At 39.5% G+C, this 18,118-nt stretch overlaps 1 protein-coding gene and 4 long non-coding RNA genes across 7 annotated transcripts; 2 read left to right on the top strand and 3 right to left on the bottom strand.

Annotated features, from left to right (window-relative positions):
• The first annotated feature begins 17 nt into the window (after positions 1-17).
• On the top strand, positions 18-4,415 carry RanGAP (Ran GTPase activating protein). Of its 2 annotated transcripts, XR_011031746.1 has the most exons (6): positions 18-228; positions 304-985; positions 1,049-1,523; positions 1,582-1,752; positions 1,818-2,219; positions 2,289-4,415. XR_011031746.1 is itself a non-coding variant. In XM_068284688.1 (5 exons), exons 1-5 carry the CDS (start codon positions 129-131, stop codon positions 2,145-2,147), a joined length of 1,758 nt encoding a protein of 585 aa, XP_068140789.1. In that variant the 5' UTR covers positions 18-128; the 3' UTR covers positions 2,148-4,415. The 2 variants fall into 2 exon arrangements, 1 of the variants encoding a protein (XP_068140789.1); XM_068284688.1 differs by having other exon boundaries at positions 1,818-4,415.
• On the bottom strand, positions 3,024-5,193 carry LOC137572843 (uncharacterized). Of its 2 annotated transcripts, XR_011031748.1 has the most exons (6): positions 4,790-5,193; positions 4,437-4,724; positions 4,309-4,377; positions 4,027-4,241; positions 3,780-3,961; positions 3,024-3,725 (listed from the first exon to the last, which is right to left on the bottom strand). It is a non-coding gene; the product is annotated as an uncharacterized lncRNA (long non-coding RNA). The 2 variants fall into 2 exon arrangements; XR_011031747.1 differs by having other exon boundaries at positions 4,437-5,190.
• Positions 5,194-9,691: 4,498 nt separating this feature from the next.
• On the top strand, positions 9,692-10,534 carry LOC137572610 (uncharacterized). Its single transcript, XR_011031713.1, has 2 exons — positions 9,692-10,090; positions 10,160-10,534. It is a non-coding gene; the product is annotated as an uncharacterized lncRNA (long non-coding RNA).
• Positions 10,535-10,893: 359 nt separating this feature from the next.
• On the bottom strand, positions 10,894-11,982 carry LOC137572609 (uncharacterized). Its single transcript, XR_011031712.1, has 3 exons — positions 11,913-11,982; positions 11,666-11,847; positions 10,894-11,611 (listed from the first exon to the last, which is right to left on the bottom strand). It is a non-coding gene; the product is annotated as an uncharacterized lncRNA (long non-coding RNA).
• A 4,455-nt stretch (positions 11,983-16,437) lies between these two features.
• Positions 16,438-17,385, bottom strand: LOC137572828 (uncharacterized). The gene is made up of 2 exons (XR_011031742.1): positions 17,210-17,385; positions 16,438-17,155 (listed from the first exon to the last, which is right to left on the bottom strand). It is a non-coding gene; the product is annotated as an uncharacterized lncRNA (long non-coding RNA).
• Between the last annotated feature and the right edge of the window lie 733 nt (positions 17,386-18,118).

Raw genomic sequence — 18,118 nt, 5'->3', positions numbered from 1 at the left:
ATAAATGCCCAGTTCTAGCGCCTGTTTTTTGCGAGGTTAAATTTTGCAAGCCGGCTGCAATTGTTAAAAAAGTACAGTGCTCAAAGAACAGTATCGCATAATTAAAAATAAAATTAATATCCTCGACTATGTCTACCTTTAATTTTCTGAAAATGGCAGAACAACTGGACAAAGAGGAAGGTATCTCTTTCCAGGACAAAGCACTTACCTGGGACACGGCGGAGCAAGGTAAACTCTACTAATGGAGTAAATTCCTTTGCGCTCTGTAAACAAAACTAATTGATGATTTAACCAATTTTATAGTCCAGGATGTTGTGGATGCCTTGAAAAACCAAAAAGTGGTTCACTATCTCCAACTTGATGGCAACACACTGGGCGTGGAGGCGGCAAAGGCTATAGGGGAAGGGCTGAAGCTTCACCCAGAGTTTCGGAAAGCCCTGTGGAAGAATCTTTTTACCCGACGCTTGAAATCCGAAATTCCATTGGCCTTAAGTCATTTGGGTGCTGGCCTAATTGAAGCCAAGGCCCATTTAACTGTATTGGATCTTAGTGACAATGCTCTGGGTCCGAATGGTATGAAGGGATTGGAGACATTCCTGCGCTCACCTGTATGCTACTCCTTGCAGGAGCTTTACATCCACAACTGTGGTCTGGGTCCTGAGGGCGGTAAAATGTTGTCATCGGCCTTGTTGGATCTCCATGCTAATGCCAAAAAGGCGGGAACTCCGCTTCAATTGCGGGTCTTTGTAGGCGGGCGCAATCGTTTGGAGAATGTCGGTGCGGCAGCATTGGCCAAGGCTTTTAAAACACTGCAAACTCTAGAGGCGATTGTTCTACTGCAAAACTCCATATACCACGAAGGCGTGTCGGCTATTGCCGATAGCTTTAAGGCCAATACTCATTTGAGAGTGATTAATATGAACGACAACACTTTTTCTGTCAAAGGAGCTGCTAAAATGGCCGAAGTATTCGAGCATACACCTTTGTAAGTTAAGCAGGCGGTGCGAATAGTTACAATTATTTTATATCTTTATTTTTACAATTACAGATTGAGGGAAATCAATTTCGGTGACTGCTTAATGAAAACGGACGGCGCCTACCACTTTGCCGAAGTTCTGGAAGGTAACAACGGAAATTTGGAGGTGGTCGATCTCAGCTATAATGAAATCAACTCTGATGGTGGCTTAGTAATTCTCACGGCTATGCAAAACAAACCTAAATTGACCTATTTGAACTTGGATGGAAATTGTTTTGGTCGAGAAGTCTGTGCACAAATTATGGAACTAATGGCCAAGAACGGCAATCCTTCAGCTTTGCAGCCGTTTACGGAAGATAACTCCGAAGAAGAAGAGGATCAAGAAGACAATGGAGATGCAGACGATGACCATGAAGACGACGACGAAGACGACGAAGAAGATGAGTATGATGAGCACGAGCATGCCAATGATACCACTGAGGAGGCTGACGAAGATGATGCCGCTGAGGAAACTGCCTACGTGACAACCAATGCCTTTAACACCAAGGTAGGTCCGAGAAACATCTAATGACCCAATCATTTTACATATTTTAAATTAATTTCAGTTTCTTAATGACTCGGTTGCCTTTAAGGATAACAGCACATTCGCCATCACAGAAAAAACGGTGTCTTGCAGTCCAGAGCAGTTTTGCCTTAGTCAAACTCCATGCACTCTGCAACAATTTAATGCAGTGGAAGAGGAAAATAAACTTCTGGCTTTTAAGAACATCATCAATGTATGTACGAACTACACTACCCTTTAGTTCAAATTTCTGATGGATGTTACTACCTTTATTTTTAGCAATTCACCGAAGACAATCACTTGTTGCTTTTAGTTTTCACCGCTCTCAAATGCTCTCATTTGTCGAAAACCTCAAAGCCAGCTCTTGATCTGGCCGTCTCACTATATAAGTCCACTTTTGAGTATGCTATTCAAACGAAACAAGAGAATCGAGTTCTCAACTATATCCTTATACAATTGGGTTTGCTCCGCAGCGAGGAATCCTTTAAATCGGAATATGACCCGAAAAGCTGTCGTTATGCCTTGCGTGAGGCAATGGGTAAACCAGATTTCGCTAATGACAACATCAAAAACACGTTAAAGGTCTTTTTGGAACAGATGGATGCTTAGTATGCATTTGTGGACTAACAAAACAATTCCTTTGTGCCAACTTGTTCCATGTGTCCTCAGAAGCAAAAAAAAGTAGTATTTATTTATAATAATAACTAGAAGGTCTTGATTTATATAATTTCAGCCATTCTTATTTTTTAGGCCTTTCTCTCAAAAGATTTGAAGTTTTTGAAATCGAACATTCGGAGTAAAGATTTTTCCAAAAAAAAAAAGTCAATAAATTAAACGCTGCAACTAATTTGATCCCTAATGTTCAGTAGTGTTAGTAACATTTCCTAATTAAATAGAAAACCTTGTGACACCTTTTCAAACCATAGTTACAAGTAAACCACCAACATTTCGAAATAACTTTCGAATCTCGTAATTTGTTGCATTAAGATCACAGCCAATGGCGCATAACTTTTAAAATACATAGGCTTTTTTAAACAGAAAACTATATAATATATTGTATTTCGTTGTAGATAATCCAATTAAAATTTTTAGATCATAAGCAATATTAAAACCAGTCGAAGAATAACACGAAGGATAACAAGATGCTATTTATCTACTAAATGCAGCACGGCGTCCAGGACGTTCGGCACGTGGACCTGCATCCACCACTTCCATGTCTTCATCATCATCTGAATTGACATTTTTTCTTTTAGCTTCGTCTGCTTCATACGATTGCCGTTCTTCTTTGGGTAAATCCGAAGAAATGGACGAATTTGATGCTCTCGTCGGGGTAGTCTCCTACATAATTTTAGGTTCCTTGTGCTCTTTGAAAGCATCCACATGGATAATCGAATTTCTTGACATATGGTAGCTTTTTAAATGCCTTTTCAGGAACAACTTTCTTTTTGACCTTTTTACTACCGTTCCTCTCTCACAACTCCATCCTTTTCCTTTTAGACATCTTCCCATTTTATGCTGCTCTGCTACTTCTTAACTGGATCTGGGCGATAGCCACGCTTAACTAGCTCCTCGCACATGGCCTTTCGCTGTTTGTTCTCCACCTACCATTTTTCGTATTTCTTAAAAATAAATCGCGCATCATCGCGATTTATCAGTTTATTTTGGGTTTTTTTGTTTCATTTTTTGATTTTGAGGACACGTGGAACAAGTTGGAACAGGAGAATTATGCATATTAAGCATCCTCTGTTCCAAAAATACATTTACCGTGTTTCGGATGTTGCTAGTGGCAAAATCTGGTTTAACAACTTCCTTACGCAACCCATGAGGACAGCTTTTTCGCGTCATCTTCTGATTTCAAGAATTACTCGCAGTGCAGTCCCAATTGTATTAGGATTACAACTCGAATCTCTTGTTTCGTTTGCAGAGGATACTCCAAGGTGGACTTATTTGGAGGTACGGCCAGATGAAGAGCTGGCTTAAAGGCTTTCGACAAATTTGAGAATTTAAAGGCGGTGAAACCTAAAAAACTCAAGTGATTGCGTTCTGTGATTTTCTGATGACATCTTCCAGAGCCTGCAGCTTAATTACCCTTATCCAGTAGATTTAATTGTCGCAAAGCGCATGGAGTTAGACTAAGGCAAAATCAGTTTTTCTGTGATGGCAAATGTGTTGTTAACCTTTGACAAACTGAAATTTGAAATTTGTAAATCGATTGGGTCATTAGATAATTGCTGGACCTACCTTTGTGTTAAAGGCATAGGTTGTCACGTAGGCTGCTTCCTCAGTTGCAACAGCCTCATAGGCCTCCTCAGTGGTATCTTTGGCATGCCTGTGTCCATTTTACTCATCCTCCTCGCCGTCGAGTAGTAACCGGTCGATTACATCGATAGCACTGAATTGCCTGTGGGCGTTTGGACGCAAACCTACAAGGAAAATGTTCTAGAAGTCCTTTTGAATGTCACAGATAAGGTCAATTCAGTTGTCTCACGTTTATCATTTCTTTTGAACATTACTTTGCCCTGGCCAGGCTTTAGGCCATCCTGGGTATGGAGCATTTATTACCGGAAGTTATTAGAGATTTAACTATGCCCCATTTCGATACATTTGAAGTCGTCTGAGAATGACGGGTGGGATTCTCAATGATACAATTGACAATGATCCAAAATTGATTGCGCACTTGGAAGGGCTTGATATTAATGCCACCTAGTCGTATGAGATGATCAATTAGTTTTTGTTCTGATTTGATTATTAATAAGGGGCAACAGGCTACCATCTTGAGTTTAGATAAATCTGAACTAAAGGTCATCTTGGTGAAATCAGTGCCATTAAAATCTTTAATCTGCAATTGAATAAATTTGTAAAAATCTTTGGAAGTAATTTACAGTGTCTTATATTTACTCATATTTGCTTCCGATGCTTTGCCCATGTTTCTAGAATGGATTTCTTATACTGCTTGTTGTCTGTCTTCAAAGACGACGAAGGTAAGTAGGATGGGCACGAGCATGCCAAGGATGCCATTGAAGCGGCCGACGAGGCTGATGCCACTGAGGAAACTGCGTACGTGACAACCAATGCCTTTAACCACAAAGTTGGGTCCAGCAATTACATATCTAATGACCAGTGCCTTGCAGTACACAGCAGTTTTGCCCTAGCCAAACTCCATGCGCTTTGCAACAATTGAATGTACTGTAAACGGAAAATAAACTGCATGCTCTTGATGATGTCATCGGAAAATAGCAGAAGGCAATCACTTGAGGCTTTTAGTTTTCACCGCTCTGAAATTCTCTCATTTGTTGAAAACCACCAAGCCAGCTATAGATTTAGCCGTCTCTCTAAATAAGTCCACTTTTGAGTATGCTCTGCAAACCAAACAAGAGAATCGCGTTCCATATCCATATCCAATCGGGTATGCTCCACTGCGAGGAATCCTTCAAAACGGAATATGACATAAAAAGCTGTCCTTAAGACATGCGTTAGGAAATCGTTAAAGCAGATTTTGCCAAGAACAACATCCACATCACGTTAAACGTCTTTTTGGAACAGATTGATGCTTTGTATGCATTATTGACTAACAAAACGAATCCTTTGTGCCAACTTATTCCAGGTGTCCGCAAACCAAAAAAAAACAAAAAAAAAAATTTAACCAAAATAAACTGATGACTTTGAAGAAATAACTAAAAATGATTATTCAGCATTCTATATACTGTTGTCAGACTTTTTCAATTTTGACACAAAAAACCTTGCTAAGGAGATTTGCACATACTGCCGTGTAGGGTTGCTCACGAGTAAACTCACTCACTAAATATCGTAATTTTTTATTAATTAATTCGATGTAATAATCGAATTAAAATTTAAAATGCTTATCCTGAGCACCTGACTAAGACGGCAGTCTAGTGAGCAATTGAACAAGTGGCAGCTAAACAACTGAGCAAAAGTTTTCATAAATTTACTTTCAATGGCCTTTTCTTTTGTTCTTTAAGTAATAATAATATCTAGAGCTTACCTTTTAAAAGCAAGTTTTAGAATCTTTTTTAGAACCAATTGATTTATATAATTTCACCTGCTCTTTTTTTTAGGAATTTCTCTCAAACGGTTTGAACTTTTCGAAATTAAAGACTCGTAAGGATTGATTTTTTTCCAATAAAAGATTCAATAAATTAAATGCTGCAAATTAAGTTATGCCCTAATGTTTAGTAGTGTTAGCAACATTTGCATTTTAAACCATAGTTATAAGTAAATTTGGAACAGGTGACAAATGTTTTTCCAAGCTATTATTATAAGATTTTAATAAATATATGCACGTATTGTCTAATCCAAGTATTAGATATTTCAGTTGAGGGTTCCAATATTTAATAAAAGATAATATGCCCGTCAAGAGTTTATTTACATAAAAAGATTTTTATTTATGAAAACTACATACTATGTTGTTTATGAAACAATTTAAAACATTAATTAGTATATGTATGTAGTGGTTTGTTGTTGTTGTTGCTGTTGGTGGATCATCGCGCTGGCTCTGAGAATTGGCATCAGAGATCAGCTACAAGTGAAAGAATGTAGCGAAGTCTATATTTGTGTAGTATGTAGGATTTATTTGTTTTGAAAAATCAAACAAAGAAACTAAAACAAAAAAATGGAATTAAAAATTACAACCATATAAAAATGAAAAAACCAGTTAATACGCGAATCCTCAATTTGGTTATACTTCTCCGATTATAGTGTCGTATTTTTGTATCAGTATAATTATAAACTACCGTATGAAGTTAAATCTACTTTTGAATTATCTTTTCACTTCCTCATTATCATCATGATTTGTTTGTTTAAATACTTGACAATCTTTATATGGATTAACCGTATATATGTATATATATTTGTAAATATATATGGAGTGGCCCTCAATCTAATAGTCTGAATCATCATCATCATCATCATCATCATCAAGATCAACAGCATCATCGTCGTCATCGCTTTCTACGATAACACGTTTCTTTTTAGCTGGAGCCTTTTTCTTAGCTCCTCCGCTGCTTTCATCGTCCCGTTGACGCTTTCCTGCTACCTTTACTGGTGAATCATCTTCGGTATTCTCCGGACCACTGGCTTCTTCATCGCTGAATGCTTTCTTAGCTCCACCACCTTCACCTTCCTCATCGGATATAAGGAAGGAGTAATCAATCTTTTTGGATGCAGCACGGCGTCCAGGACGTTCGGCACGTGGAGCTACATCCACCACTTCCATGTCTTCATCATCATCTGAATTGGCATTTTTTCTTTTACCCTTGGTAAAGTCGAGTTTCGACTGCTTCATACCATCGCCGTTCTCCTTCTTTTGGCGAGGTTTCTTTTCTGCTGGTTCCTTCTTAACTGCTGCTGCCTTTTTGCCAGCCTTTGGTGAGGTCTTTGCCCCACCTTCGACGAGAGCATCAAATTCGTCCATTTCTTCGGCTTTGGTTTTACCCTTTGGTGCTGCCTCTTTCTTAATTTTAGGTTCCTTTGGCTCTTTGAGAGCTGTCTTAGCCGCAGCTTGCATTTTTTTAATGATCTCCTCGGTTACCTTGAATTCAACATGCTCACCCTCGGGATCAGGGAAGACATCACCAGTAGCACCACCTCCAGCAGCTGACTTGGCCTTACGACCTTTAGAGCCGGCAGCCCCCTTTTGTGATTTCAAGGCCTTGGCCGTCTTTAGATTGATGCCCTGTTCTTCGAGGCGTTCTTTCTCCTCTACTTCGTTCAGCTTATCTTCTAAAGCATCTAGATCGTCGAGCCAAAGCAATTGTGGTGTCTTCTTCATAAGATTATCAAGCTCACTTAATTTGGAGTCACGCTGCTTAAGTAATTCATTCTTCTTTTCCTCGGTAAGCATCCACATGGACATGCCCAGTAGATAATCGAATTTCTTGACATCTGTTAGCTTCTTAAATGCCTTATCGGGATCAACTTCTTTTTTGACCTTCTTACTTCCGCTGGCTGCAGCAGTACCTTCCCAAGCCTCCTCTCCCTCATCTTCTTCCTCGTCCTTTTCAGCATCTTCTAATTTAATGCTGCGCTGCCACTCCTTAACCGGATCTGGGCGATAGCCACGCTTAACTAGCTCCTCACACATAGCCTTACGCTGTTTGTTCTCCACTACCAAAGTCTTTTCGCATTTCTCCAGAATGAATCGCGCCTGATCGCTAAGACGATCCGCCTGTGCTGTCAACTGACCCACCAAATAATCCTTTCTACGGAAATAATACTCCACACGAAGTGTGTAAAACTCTTTCAAGATGTCTATCGATGTTGGGAATCGACGCAGGCAATTGCTTTGGTCGAATGCGTGCATTTGATTGGTCGACAATGAGGACGTAAGTTTAAATACACGATAGAATCCTCCTTCTTCCGAACGGAGGCGATTAAATTCACCCGGAGCAAATGAAACAACAAATCGAACTGTGGTATCTGTGTGATATTCGCGATATTCGGAGACAACTGGCTTGATCTTATCCGTGCCATTCGAAAGGACTTCTAGAACATTTTCCTTGTAGGTTTGCGTCCAAACGCCTAGAGGCAATTCAGTGATTTCTATGCGATCGCCGGTCAACATTTGAATGTTGCCTGTGTGAACATATCGACCATCAGAGACAAACTCAATGCGTCCTCTGAAGTTCTTATACCATGGGTGCATTGGCAATGGCTCCTCACTATTGATCATACGTCGCAGATTTCTTATAATTTCGCGAGGATTATGGTTGGCTATTTTGGTGGACCAACCGGTGCCAATGCCCTCAGCGCCATTGACCAAAACCATTGGAATAATGGGCAAATACCACAAAGGCTCAATGCGTTGACCATCATCGGTCTGGTATTCCAGTAGTGGATCATCAAGTGGATGATAAATTAGACGAGTAAGCGGTGACATCAATGTGAATATATAACGAGCGCTGGCACAATCCTTGCCACCAGTCAAACGTGTACCGAACTGACCTCTGGGCTCAAGCAAATTAATGTTATTTGAGCCGACATAATTCTGGGCGAGATTCACAATGGTCATTTGCAGCGAAACCTCACCGTGATGATAGGCAGACATTTCGGCTACTGAGCCCGACAATTGAGCAACCTTAACCTCGCGTTTATCATTTCTTTTGAAGCAGGTGAACATTACTTTGCGCTGACCAGGCTTTAGACCATCCACTAGACTGGGTATGGAGCGTTCGTTATCAGAATTCGAGAATAGAACCAATTCAAGATTGATGAAATCTGAGTATGTAATATGCTTCGTGCCCTTCGTGTAGAGATATCGTTCGGGTAGATTTAGTTGTTTGCGGCGCTTCACCTCGTCCATGTGATTGGTAAGCCAGGTTTTACGCGAATCGACATGTTTTTTCGAGAATGCCATCACAATGTTATCATCATCTGCTTGGCCATCGTACTTGAACAATATGCGATGGCGATCCATATCCTGGAAATACTCTTTAGCTTCTTTAGAGGTTGAAGTACCCAAACCCTTGTAGTACTTTATATGGTAGGTTGCATGATTCGGTGTATCCATCTTCCATTCTTCGAATTCTGGCAATGAATAGAATGAGAGTTCCTCATTCTTTTTGGTCGCCTTCACAATGGGTGTAATGAACTCTTCAAGGAAGGGTAGACGCAATAGTTCCGGCCAATTGGTGTGTATAAAATTGATTAGCAATCCCTTGATGTGAGAGCCATCCTGATCCTGATCTGTCATTATCATGACTTTGCCATAACGTAAAGTTTTTAAATCATCCTCGGTTAAATATTTCTTCTTATACTGCAATCCAATAATCTTGCAGAGATTATTAATCTCAGCATTTTCCGTGAGCTGTTTGAAATTCGCCTCTCGTACATTGAGAAGTTTACCGCGCAGCGGGAAAACTCCATAATAGTTGCGACCAATTACACCCAATCCAGAAACAGCCAAAGATTTGGCTGAGTCTCCCTCGGTAAGGATGAGAGTACATTGAATGGAATTTTTGCCACCAGCCTCGTTAGCGTCTTCCAGCTTGGGTATACCCTTAATTTTGCCAGATTTCCTGCCACCCGTTTTGGCTATCTCATTTTGGGCCTTAAATTTAGCCCAAGCCAATACAGATTCAACTATGCCTGATTTAGTTCAAATTTCTGATGGATGTTACTACCTTTATTTTTAGCAATTCACCGAAGACAATCACTTGTTGCTTTTAGTTTTCACCGCTCTCAAATGCTCTCATTTGTCGAAAACCTCAAAGCCAGCTCTTGATCTGGCCGTCTCACTATATAAGTCCACTTTTGAGTATGCTATTCAAACGAAACAAGAGAATCGAGTTCTCAACTATATCCTTATACAATTGGGTTTGCTCCGCAGCGAGGAATCCTTTAAATCGGAATATGACCCGAAAAGCTGTCGTTATGCCTTGCGTGAGGCAATGGGTAAACCAGATTTCGCTAATGACAACATCAAAAACACGTTAAAGGTCTTTTTGGAACAGATGGATGCTTAGTATGCATTTGTGGACTAACAAAACAATTCCTTTGTGCCAACTTGTTCCATGTGTCCTCAGAAGCAAAAAAAAGTAGTATTTATTTATAATAATAACTAGAAGGTCTTGATTTATATAATTTCAGCCATTCTTATTTTTTAGGCCTTTCTCTCAAAAGATTTGAAGTTTTTGAAATCGAACATTCGGAGTAAAGATTTTTCCAAAAAAAAAAGTCAATAAATTAAACGCTGCAACTAATTTGATCCCTAATGTTCAGTAGTGTTAGTAACATTTCCTAATTAAATAGAAAACCTTGTGACACCTTTTCAAACCATAGTTACAAGTAAACCACCAACATTTCGAAATAACTTTCGAATCTCGTAATTTGTTGCATTAAGATCACAGCCAATGGCGCATAACTTTTAAAATACATAGGCTTTTTTAAACAGAAAACTATATAATATATTGTATTTCGTTGTAGATAATCCAATTAAAATTTTTAGATCATAAGCAATATTAAAACCAGTCGAAGAATAACACGAAGGATAACAAGATGCTATTTATCTACTAAATGCAGCACGGCGTCCAGGACGTTCGGCACGTGGACCTGCATCCACCACTTCCATGTCTTCATCATCATCTGAATTGACATTTTTTCTTTTAGCTTCGTCTGCTTCATACGATTGCCGTTCTTCTTTGGGTAAATCCGAAGAAATGGACGAATTTGATGCTCTCGTCGGGGTAGTCTCCTACATAATTTTAGGTTCCTTGTGCTCTTTGAAAGCATCCACATGGATAATCGAATTTCTTGACATATGGTAGCTTTTTAAATGCCTTTTCAGGAACAACTTTCTTTTTGACCTTTTTACTACCGTTCCTCTCTCACAACTCCATCCTTTTCCTTTTAGACATCTTCCCATTTTATGCTGCTCTGCTACTTCTTAACTGGATCTGGGCGATAGCCACGCTTAACTAGCTCCTCGCACATGGCCTTTCGCTGTTTGTTCTCCACCTACCATTTTTCGTATTTCTTAAAAATAAATCGCGCATCATCGCGATTTATCAGTTTATTTTGGGTTTTTTTGTTTCATTTTTTGATTTTGAGGACACGTGGAACAAGTTGGAACAGGAGAATTCTTTTGTTAGTCCATTATGCATATTAAGCATCCTCTGTTCCAAAAATACATTTACCGTGTTTCGGATGTTGCTAGTGGCAAAATCTGGTTTAACAACTTCCTTACGCAAGCCATGAGGACATCTTTTTCGCGTCATCTTCTGATTTCAAGAATTACTCGCAGTGCAGTCCCAATTGTATTAGGATTACAACTCGAATCTCTTGTTTCGTTTGCAGAGGATACTCCAAGGTGGACTTATTTGGAGGTACGGCCAGATGAAGAGCTGGCTTAAAGGCTTTCGACAAATTTGAGAATTTAAAGGCGGTGAAACCTAAAAAACTCAAGTGATTGCGTTCTGTGATTTTCTGATGACATCTTCCAGAGCCTGCAGCTTAATTACCCTTATCCAGTAGATTTAATTGTCGCAAAGCGCATGGAGTTAGACTAAGGCAAAATCAGTTTTTCTGTGATGGCAAATGTGTTGTTAACCTTTGACAAACTGAAATTTGAAATTTGTAAATCGATTGGGTCATTAGATAATTGCTGGACCTACCTTTGTGTTAAAGGCATAGGTTGTCACGTAGGCTGCTTCCTCAGTTGCAACAGCCTCATAGGCCTCCTCAGTGGTATCTTTGGCATGCCTGTGTCCATTTTACTCATCCTCCTCGCCGTCGAGTAGTAACCGGTCGATTACATCGATAGCACTGAATTGCCTGTGGGCGTTTGGACGCAAACCTACAAGGAAAATGTTCTAGAAGTCCTTTTGAATGTCACAGATAAGGTCAATTCAGTTGTCTCACGTTTATCATTTCTTTTGAACATTACTTTGCCCTGGCCAGGCTTTAGGCCATCCTGGGTATCGAGCATTTATTACCGGAAGTTATTAGAGATTTAACTATGCCCCATTTCGATACATTTGAAGTCGTCTGAGAATGACGGGTGGGATTCTCAATGATACAATTGACAATGATCCAAAATTGATTGCGCACTTGGAAGGGCTTGATATTAATGCCACCTAGTCGTATGAGATGATCAATTAGTTTTTGTTCTGATTTGATTATTAATAAGGGGCAACAGGCTACCATCTTGAGTTTAGATAAATCTGAACTAAAGGTCATCTTGGTGAAATCAGTGCCATTAAAATCTTTAATCTGCAATTGAATAAATTTGTAAAAATCTTTGGAAGTAATTTACAGTGTCTTATATTTACTCATATTTGCTTCCGATGCTTTGCCCATGTTTCTAGAATGGATTTCTTATACTGCTTGTTGTCTGTCTTCAAAGACGACGAAGGTAAGTAGGATGGGCACGAGCATGCCAAGGATGCCATTGAAGCGGCCGACGAGGCTGATGCCACTGAGGAAACTGCGTACGTGACAACCAATGCCTTTAACCACAAAGTTGGGTCCAGCAATTACATATCTAATGACCAGTGCCTTGCAGTACACAGCAGTTTTGCCCTAGCCAAACTCCATGCGCTTTGCAACAATTGAATGTACTGTAAACGGAAAATAAACTGCATGCTCTTGATGATGTCATCGGAAAATAGCAGAAGGCAATCACTTGAGGCTTTTAGTTTTCACCGCTCTGAAATTCTCTCATTTGTTGAAAACCACCAAGCCAGCTATAGATTTAGCCGTCTCTCTAAATAAGTCCACTTTTGAGTATGCTCTGCAAACCAAACAAGAGAATCGCGTTCCATATCCATATCCAATCGGGTATGCTCCACTGCGAGGAATCCTTCAAAACGGAATATGACATAAAAAGCTGTCCTTAAGACATGCGTTAGGAAATCGTTAAAGCAGATTTTGCCAAGAACAACATCCACATCACGTTAAACGTCTTTTTGGAACAGATTGATGCTTTGTATGCATTATTGACTAACAAAACGAATCCTTTGTGCCAACTTATTCCAGGTGTCCGCAAACCAAAAAAAAACAAAAAAAAAATTTAACCAAAATAAACTGATGACTTTGAAGAAATAACTAAAAATGATTATTCAGCATTCTATATACTGTTGTCAGACTTTTTCAATTTTGACACAAAAAACCTTGCTAAGGAGATTTGCACATACTGCCGTGTAGGGTTGCTCACGAGTAAACTCACTCACTAAATATCGTAATTTTTTATTAATTAATTCGATGTAATAATCGAATTAAAATTTAAAATGCTTATCCTGAGCACCTGACTAAGACGGCAGTCTTCTTTTCCTCCTTCTTCCGAACGGAGGCGATTAAATTCACCCGGAGCAAATGAAACAACAAATCGAACTGTGGTATCTGTGTGATATTCGCGATATTCGGAGACAACTGGCTTGATCTTATCCGTGCCATTCGAAAGGACTTCTAGAACATTTTCCTTGTAGGTTTGCGTCCAAACGCCTAGAGGCAATTCAGTGATTTCTATGCGATCGCCGGTCAACATTTGAATGTTGCCTGTGTGAACATATCGACCATCAGAGACAAACTCAATGCGTCCTCTGAAGTTCTTATACCATGGGTGCATTGGCAATGGCTCCTCACTATTGATCATACGTCGCAGATTTCTTATAATTTCGCGAGGATTATGGTTGGCTATTTTGGTGGACCAACCGGTGCCAATGCCCTCAGCGCCATTGACCAAAACCATTGGAATAATGGGCAAATACCACAAAGGCTCAATGCGTTGACCATCATCGGTCTGGTATTCCAGTAGTGGATCATCAAGTGGATGATAAATTAGACGAGTAAGCGGTGACATCAATGTGAATATATAACGAGCGCTGGCACAATCCTTGCCACCAGTCAAACGTGTACCGAACTGACCTCTGGGCTCAAGCAAATTAATGTTATTTGAGCCGACATAATTCTGGGCGAGATTCACAATGGTCATTTGCAGCGAAACCTCACCGTGATGATAGGCAGACATTTCGGCTACTGAGCCCGACAATTGAGCAACCTTAACCTCGCGTTTATCATTTCTTTTGAAGCAGGTGAACATTACTTTGCGCTGACCAGGCTTTAGACCATCTACTAGACTGGGTATGGAGCGTTCGTTATCAGAATTCGAGAATAGAACCAATTCAAGATTGATGAAATCTGAGTATGTAATATGCTTCGTGCCCTTCGTGTAGAGATATCGTTCGGGTAGATTTAGTTGTTTGCGGCGCTTCACCTCGTCCATGTGATTGGTAAGCCAGGTTTTACGCGAATCGACATGTTTTTTCGAGAATGCCATCACAATGTTATCATCATCTGCTTGGCCATCGTACTTGAACAATATGCGATGGCGATCCATATCCTGGAAATACTCTTTAGCTTCTTTAGAGGTTGAAGTACCCAAACCCTTGTAGTACTTTATATGGTAGGTTGCATGATTCGGTGTATCCATCTTCCATTCTTCGAATTCTGGCAATGAATAGAATGAGAGTTCCTCATTCTTTTTGGTCGCCTTCACAATGGGTGTAATGAACTCTTCAAGGAAGGGTAGACGCAATAGTTCCGGCCAATTGGTGTGTATAAAATTGATTAGCAATCCCTTGATGTGAGAGCCATCCTGATCCTGATCTGTCATTATCATGACTGCCATAACGTAAAGTTTTTAAATCATCCTCGGTTAAATATTTCTTCTTATACTGCAATCCAATAATCTTGCAGAGATTATTAATCTCAGCATTTTCCGTGAGCTGTTTGAAATTCGCCTCTCGTACATTGAGAAGTTTACCGCGCAGCGGGAAAACTCCATAATAGTTGCGACCAATTACACCCAATCCAGAAACAGCCAAAGATTTGGCTGAGTCTCCCTCGGTAAGGATGAGAGTACATTGAATGGAATTTTTGCCACCAGCCTCGTTAGCGTCTTCCAGCTTGGGGTATACCCTTAATTTTGCCAGATTTCCTGCCACCCGTTTTGGCTATATCATTTTGGGCCTTAAATTTAGCCCAAGCCAATACAGATTCAACTATGCCTGATTTAGTTCAAATTTCTGATGGATGTTACTACCTTTATTTTTAGCAATTCACCGAAGACAATCACTTGTTGCTTTTAGTTTTCACCGCTCTCAAATGCTCTCATTTGTCGAAAACCTCAAAGCCAGCTCTTGATCTGGCCGTCTCACTATATAAGTCCACTTTTGAGTATGCTATTCAAACGAAACAAGAGAATCGAGTTCTCAACTATATCCTTATACAATTGGGTTTGCTCCGCAGCGAGGAATCCTTTAAATCGGAATATGACTTGAAAAGCTGTCGTTATGCCTTGCGTGAGGCAATGGGTAAACCAGATTTCGCTAATGACAACATCAAAAACACGTTAAAGGTCTTTTTGGAACAGATGGATGCTTAGTATGCATTTGTGGACTAACAAAACAATTCCTTTGTGCCAACTTGTTCCATGTGTCCTCAGAAGCAAAAAAAAAAAAAAAAAAAAACCAAAATAAACTGATAATTTTTAATAAATAAGTAATTATTTAACATTCCATAAACTGTTGTGGGTCTTTCGCAATTTTGACACCAAAAAACCTTAATTATGAGATGCTTTTGTTTAGTATTTATTTATAATAATAACTAGAAGGTCTTGATTTATATAATTTCAGCCATTCTTATTTTTTAGGCCTTTCTCTCAAAAGATTTGAAGTTTTTGAAATCGAACATTCGGAGTAAAGATTTTTCCAAAAAAAAAAAGTCAATAAATTAAACGCTGCAACTAATTTGATCCCTAATGTTCAGTAGTGTTATTAACATTTCCTAATTAAATAGAAAACCTTGTGACACCTTTTCAAACCATAGTTACAAGTAAACCACCAACATTTCGAAATAACTTTCGAATCTCGTAATTTGTTGCATTAAGATCACAGCCAATGGCGCATAACTTTTAAAATACATAGGCTTTTTTAAACAGAAAACTATATAATATATTGTATTTCGTTGTAGATAATCCAATTAAAATTTTTAGATCATAAGCAATATTAAAACCAGTCGAAGAATAACACGAAGGATAACAAGATGCTATTTATCTACTAAATGCAGCACGGCGTCCAGGACGTTCGGCACGTGGACCTGCATCCACCACTTCCATGTCTTCATCATCATCTGAATTGACATTTTTTCTTTTAGCTTCGTCTGCTTCATACGATTGCCGTTCTTCTTTGGGTAAATCCGAAGAAATGGACGAATTTGATGCTCTCGTCGGGGTAGTCTCCTACATAATTTTAGGTTCCTTGTGCTCTTTGAAAGCATCCACATGGATAATCGAATTTCTTGACATATGGTAGCTTTTTAAATGCCTTTTCAGGAACAACTTTCTTTTTGACCTTTTTACTACCGTTCCTCTCTCACAACTCCATCCTTTTCCTTTTAGACATCTTCCCATTTTATGCTGCTCTGCTACTTCTTAACTGGATCTGGGCGATAGCCACGCTTAACTAGCTCCTCGCACATGGCCTTTCGCTGTTTGTTCTCCACCTACCATTTTTCGTATTTCTTAAAAATAAATCGCGCATCATCGCGATTTATCAGTTTATTTTGGGTTTTTTTGTTTCATTTTTTGATTTTGAGGACACGTGGAACAAGTTGGAACAGGAGAATTCTTTTGTTAGTCCATTATGCATATTAAGCATCCTCTGTTCCAAAAATACATTTACCGTGTTTCGGATGTTGCTAGTGGCAAAATCTGGTTTAACAACTTCCTTACGCAAGCCATGAGGACAGCTTTTTCGCGTCATCTTCTGATTTCAAGAATTACTCGCAGTGCAGTCCCAATTGTATTAGGATTACAACTCGAATCTCTTGTTTCGTTTGCAGAGGATACTCCAAGGTGGACTTATTTGGAGGTACGGCCAGATGAAGAGCTGGCTTAAAGGCTTTCGACAAATTTGAGAATTTAAAGGCGGTGAAACCTAAAAAACTCAAGTGATTGCGTTCTGTGATTTTCTGATGACATCTTCCAGAGCCTGCAGCTTAATTACCCTTATCCAGTAGATTTAATTGTCGCAAAGCGCATGGAGTTAGACTAAGGCAAAATCAGTTTTTCTGTGATGGCAAATGTGTTGTTAACCTTTGACAAACTGAAATTTGAAATTTGTAAATCGATTGGGTCATTAGATAATTGCTGGACCTACCTTTGTGTTAAAGGCATAGGTTGTCACGTAGGCTGCTTCCTCAGTTGCAACAGCCTCATAGGCCTCCTCAGTGGTATCTTTGGCATGCCTGTGTCCATTTTACTCATCCTCCTCGCCGTCGAGTAGTAACCGGTTGATTACATCGATAGCACTGAATTGCCTGTGGGCGTTTGGACGCAAACCTACAAGGAAAATGTTCTAGAAGTCCTTTTGAATGTCACAGATAAGGCCAATTCAGTTGTCTCACGTTTATCATTTCTTTTGAACATTACTTTGCCCTGGCCAGGCTTTAGGCCATCCTGGGTATGGAGCATTTATTACCGGAAGTTATTAGAGATTTAACTATGCCCCATTTCGATACATTTGAAGTCGTCTGAGAATGACGGGTGGGATTCTCAATGATACAATTGACAATGATCCAAAATTGATTGCGCACTTGGAAGGGCTTGATATTAATGCCACCTAGTCGTATGAGATGATCAATTAGTTTTTGTTCTGATTTGATTATTAATAAGGGGCAACAGGCTACCATCTTGAGTTTAGATAAATCTGAACTAAAGGTCATCTTGGTGAAATCAGTGCCATTAAAATCTTTAATCTGCAATTGAATAAATTTGTAAAAATCTTTGGAAGTAATTTACAGTGTCTTATATTTACTCATATTTGCTTCCGATGCTTTGCCCATGTTTCTAGAATGGATTTCTTATACTGCTTGTTGTCTGTCTTCAAAGACGACGAAGGTAAGTAGGATAGCACGAGCATGCCAAGGATGCCATTGAAGCGGCCGACGAGGCTGATGCCACTGAGGAAACTGCGTACGTGACAACCAATGCCTTTAACCACAAAGTTGGGTCCAGCAATTACATATCTAATGACCAGTGCCTTGCAGTACACAGCAGTTTTGCCCTA

The sequence above is a fragment of the Drosophila tropicalis genome, unplaced genomic scaffold (assembly GCF_018151085.1).
Source record: "Drosophila tropicalis isolate 14030-0801.00 unplaced genomic scaffold, ASM1815108v1 contig_393, whole genome shotgun sequence".
NCBI classification, from domain to species: domain Eukaryota; kingdom Metazoa; phylum Arthropoda; class Insecta; order Diptera; family Drosophilidae; genus Drosophila; species Drosophila tropicalis.
This window is presented reverse-complemented; position numbering and strand designations above follow the sequence as displayed.

Coding starts and splice junctions, on each gene's coding strand:
- RanGAP (XM_068284688.1), top strand. CDS start 129: ATGTCTACCTTTAATTTTCTGAAAATGGCAGAACAACTGGACAAAGAG. Junction 1,524..1,581: donor CCAATGCCTTTAACACCAAG/GTAGGTCCGAGA, acceptor AATTAATTTCAG/TTTCTTAATGACTCGGTTGC. Junction 1,753..1,817: donor CTTTTAAGAACATCATCAAT/GTATGTACGAAC, acceptor CTTTATTTTTAG/CAATTCACCGAAGACAATCA.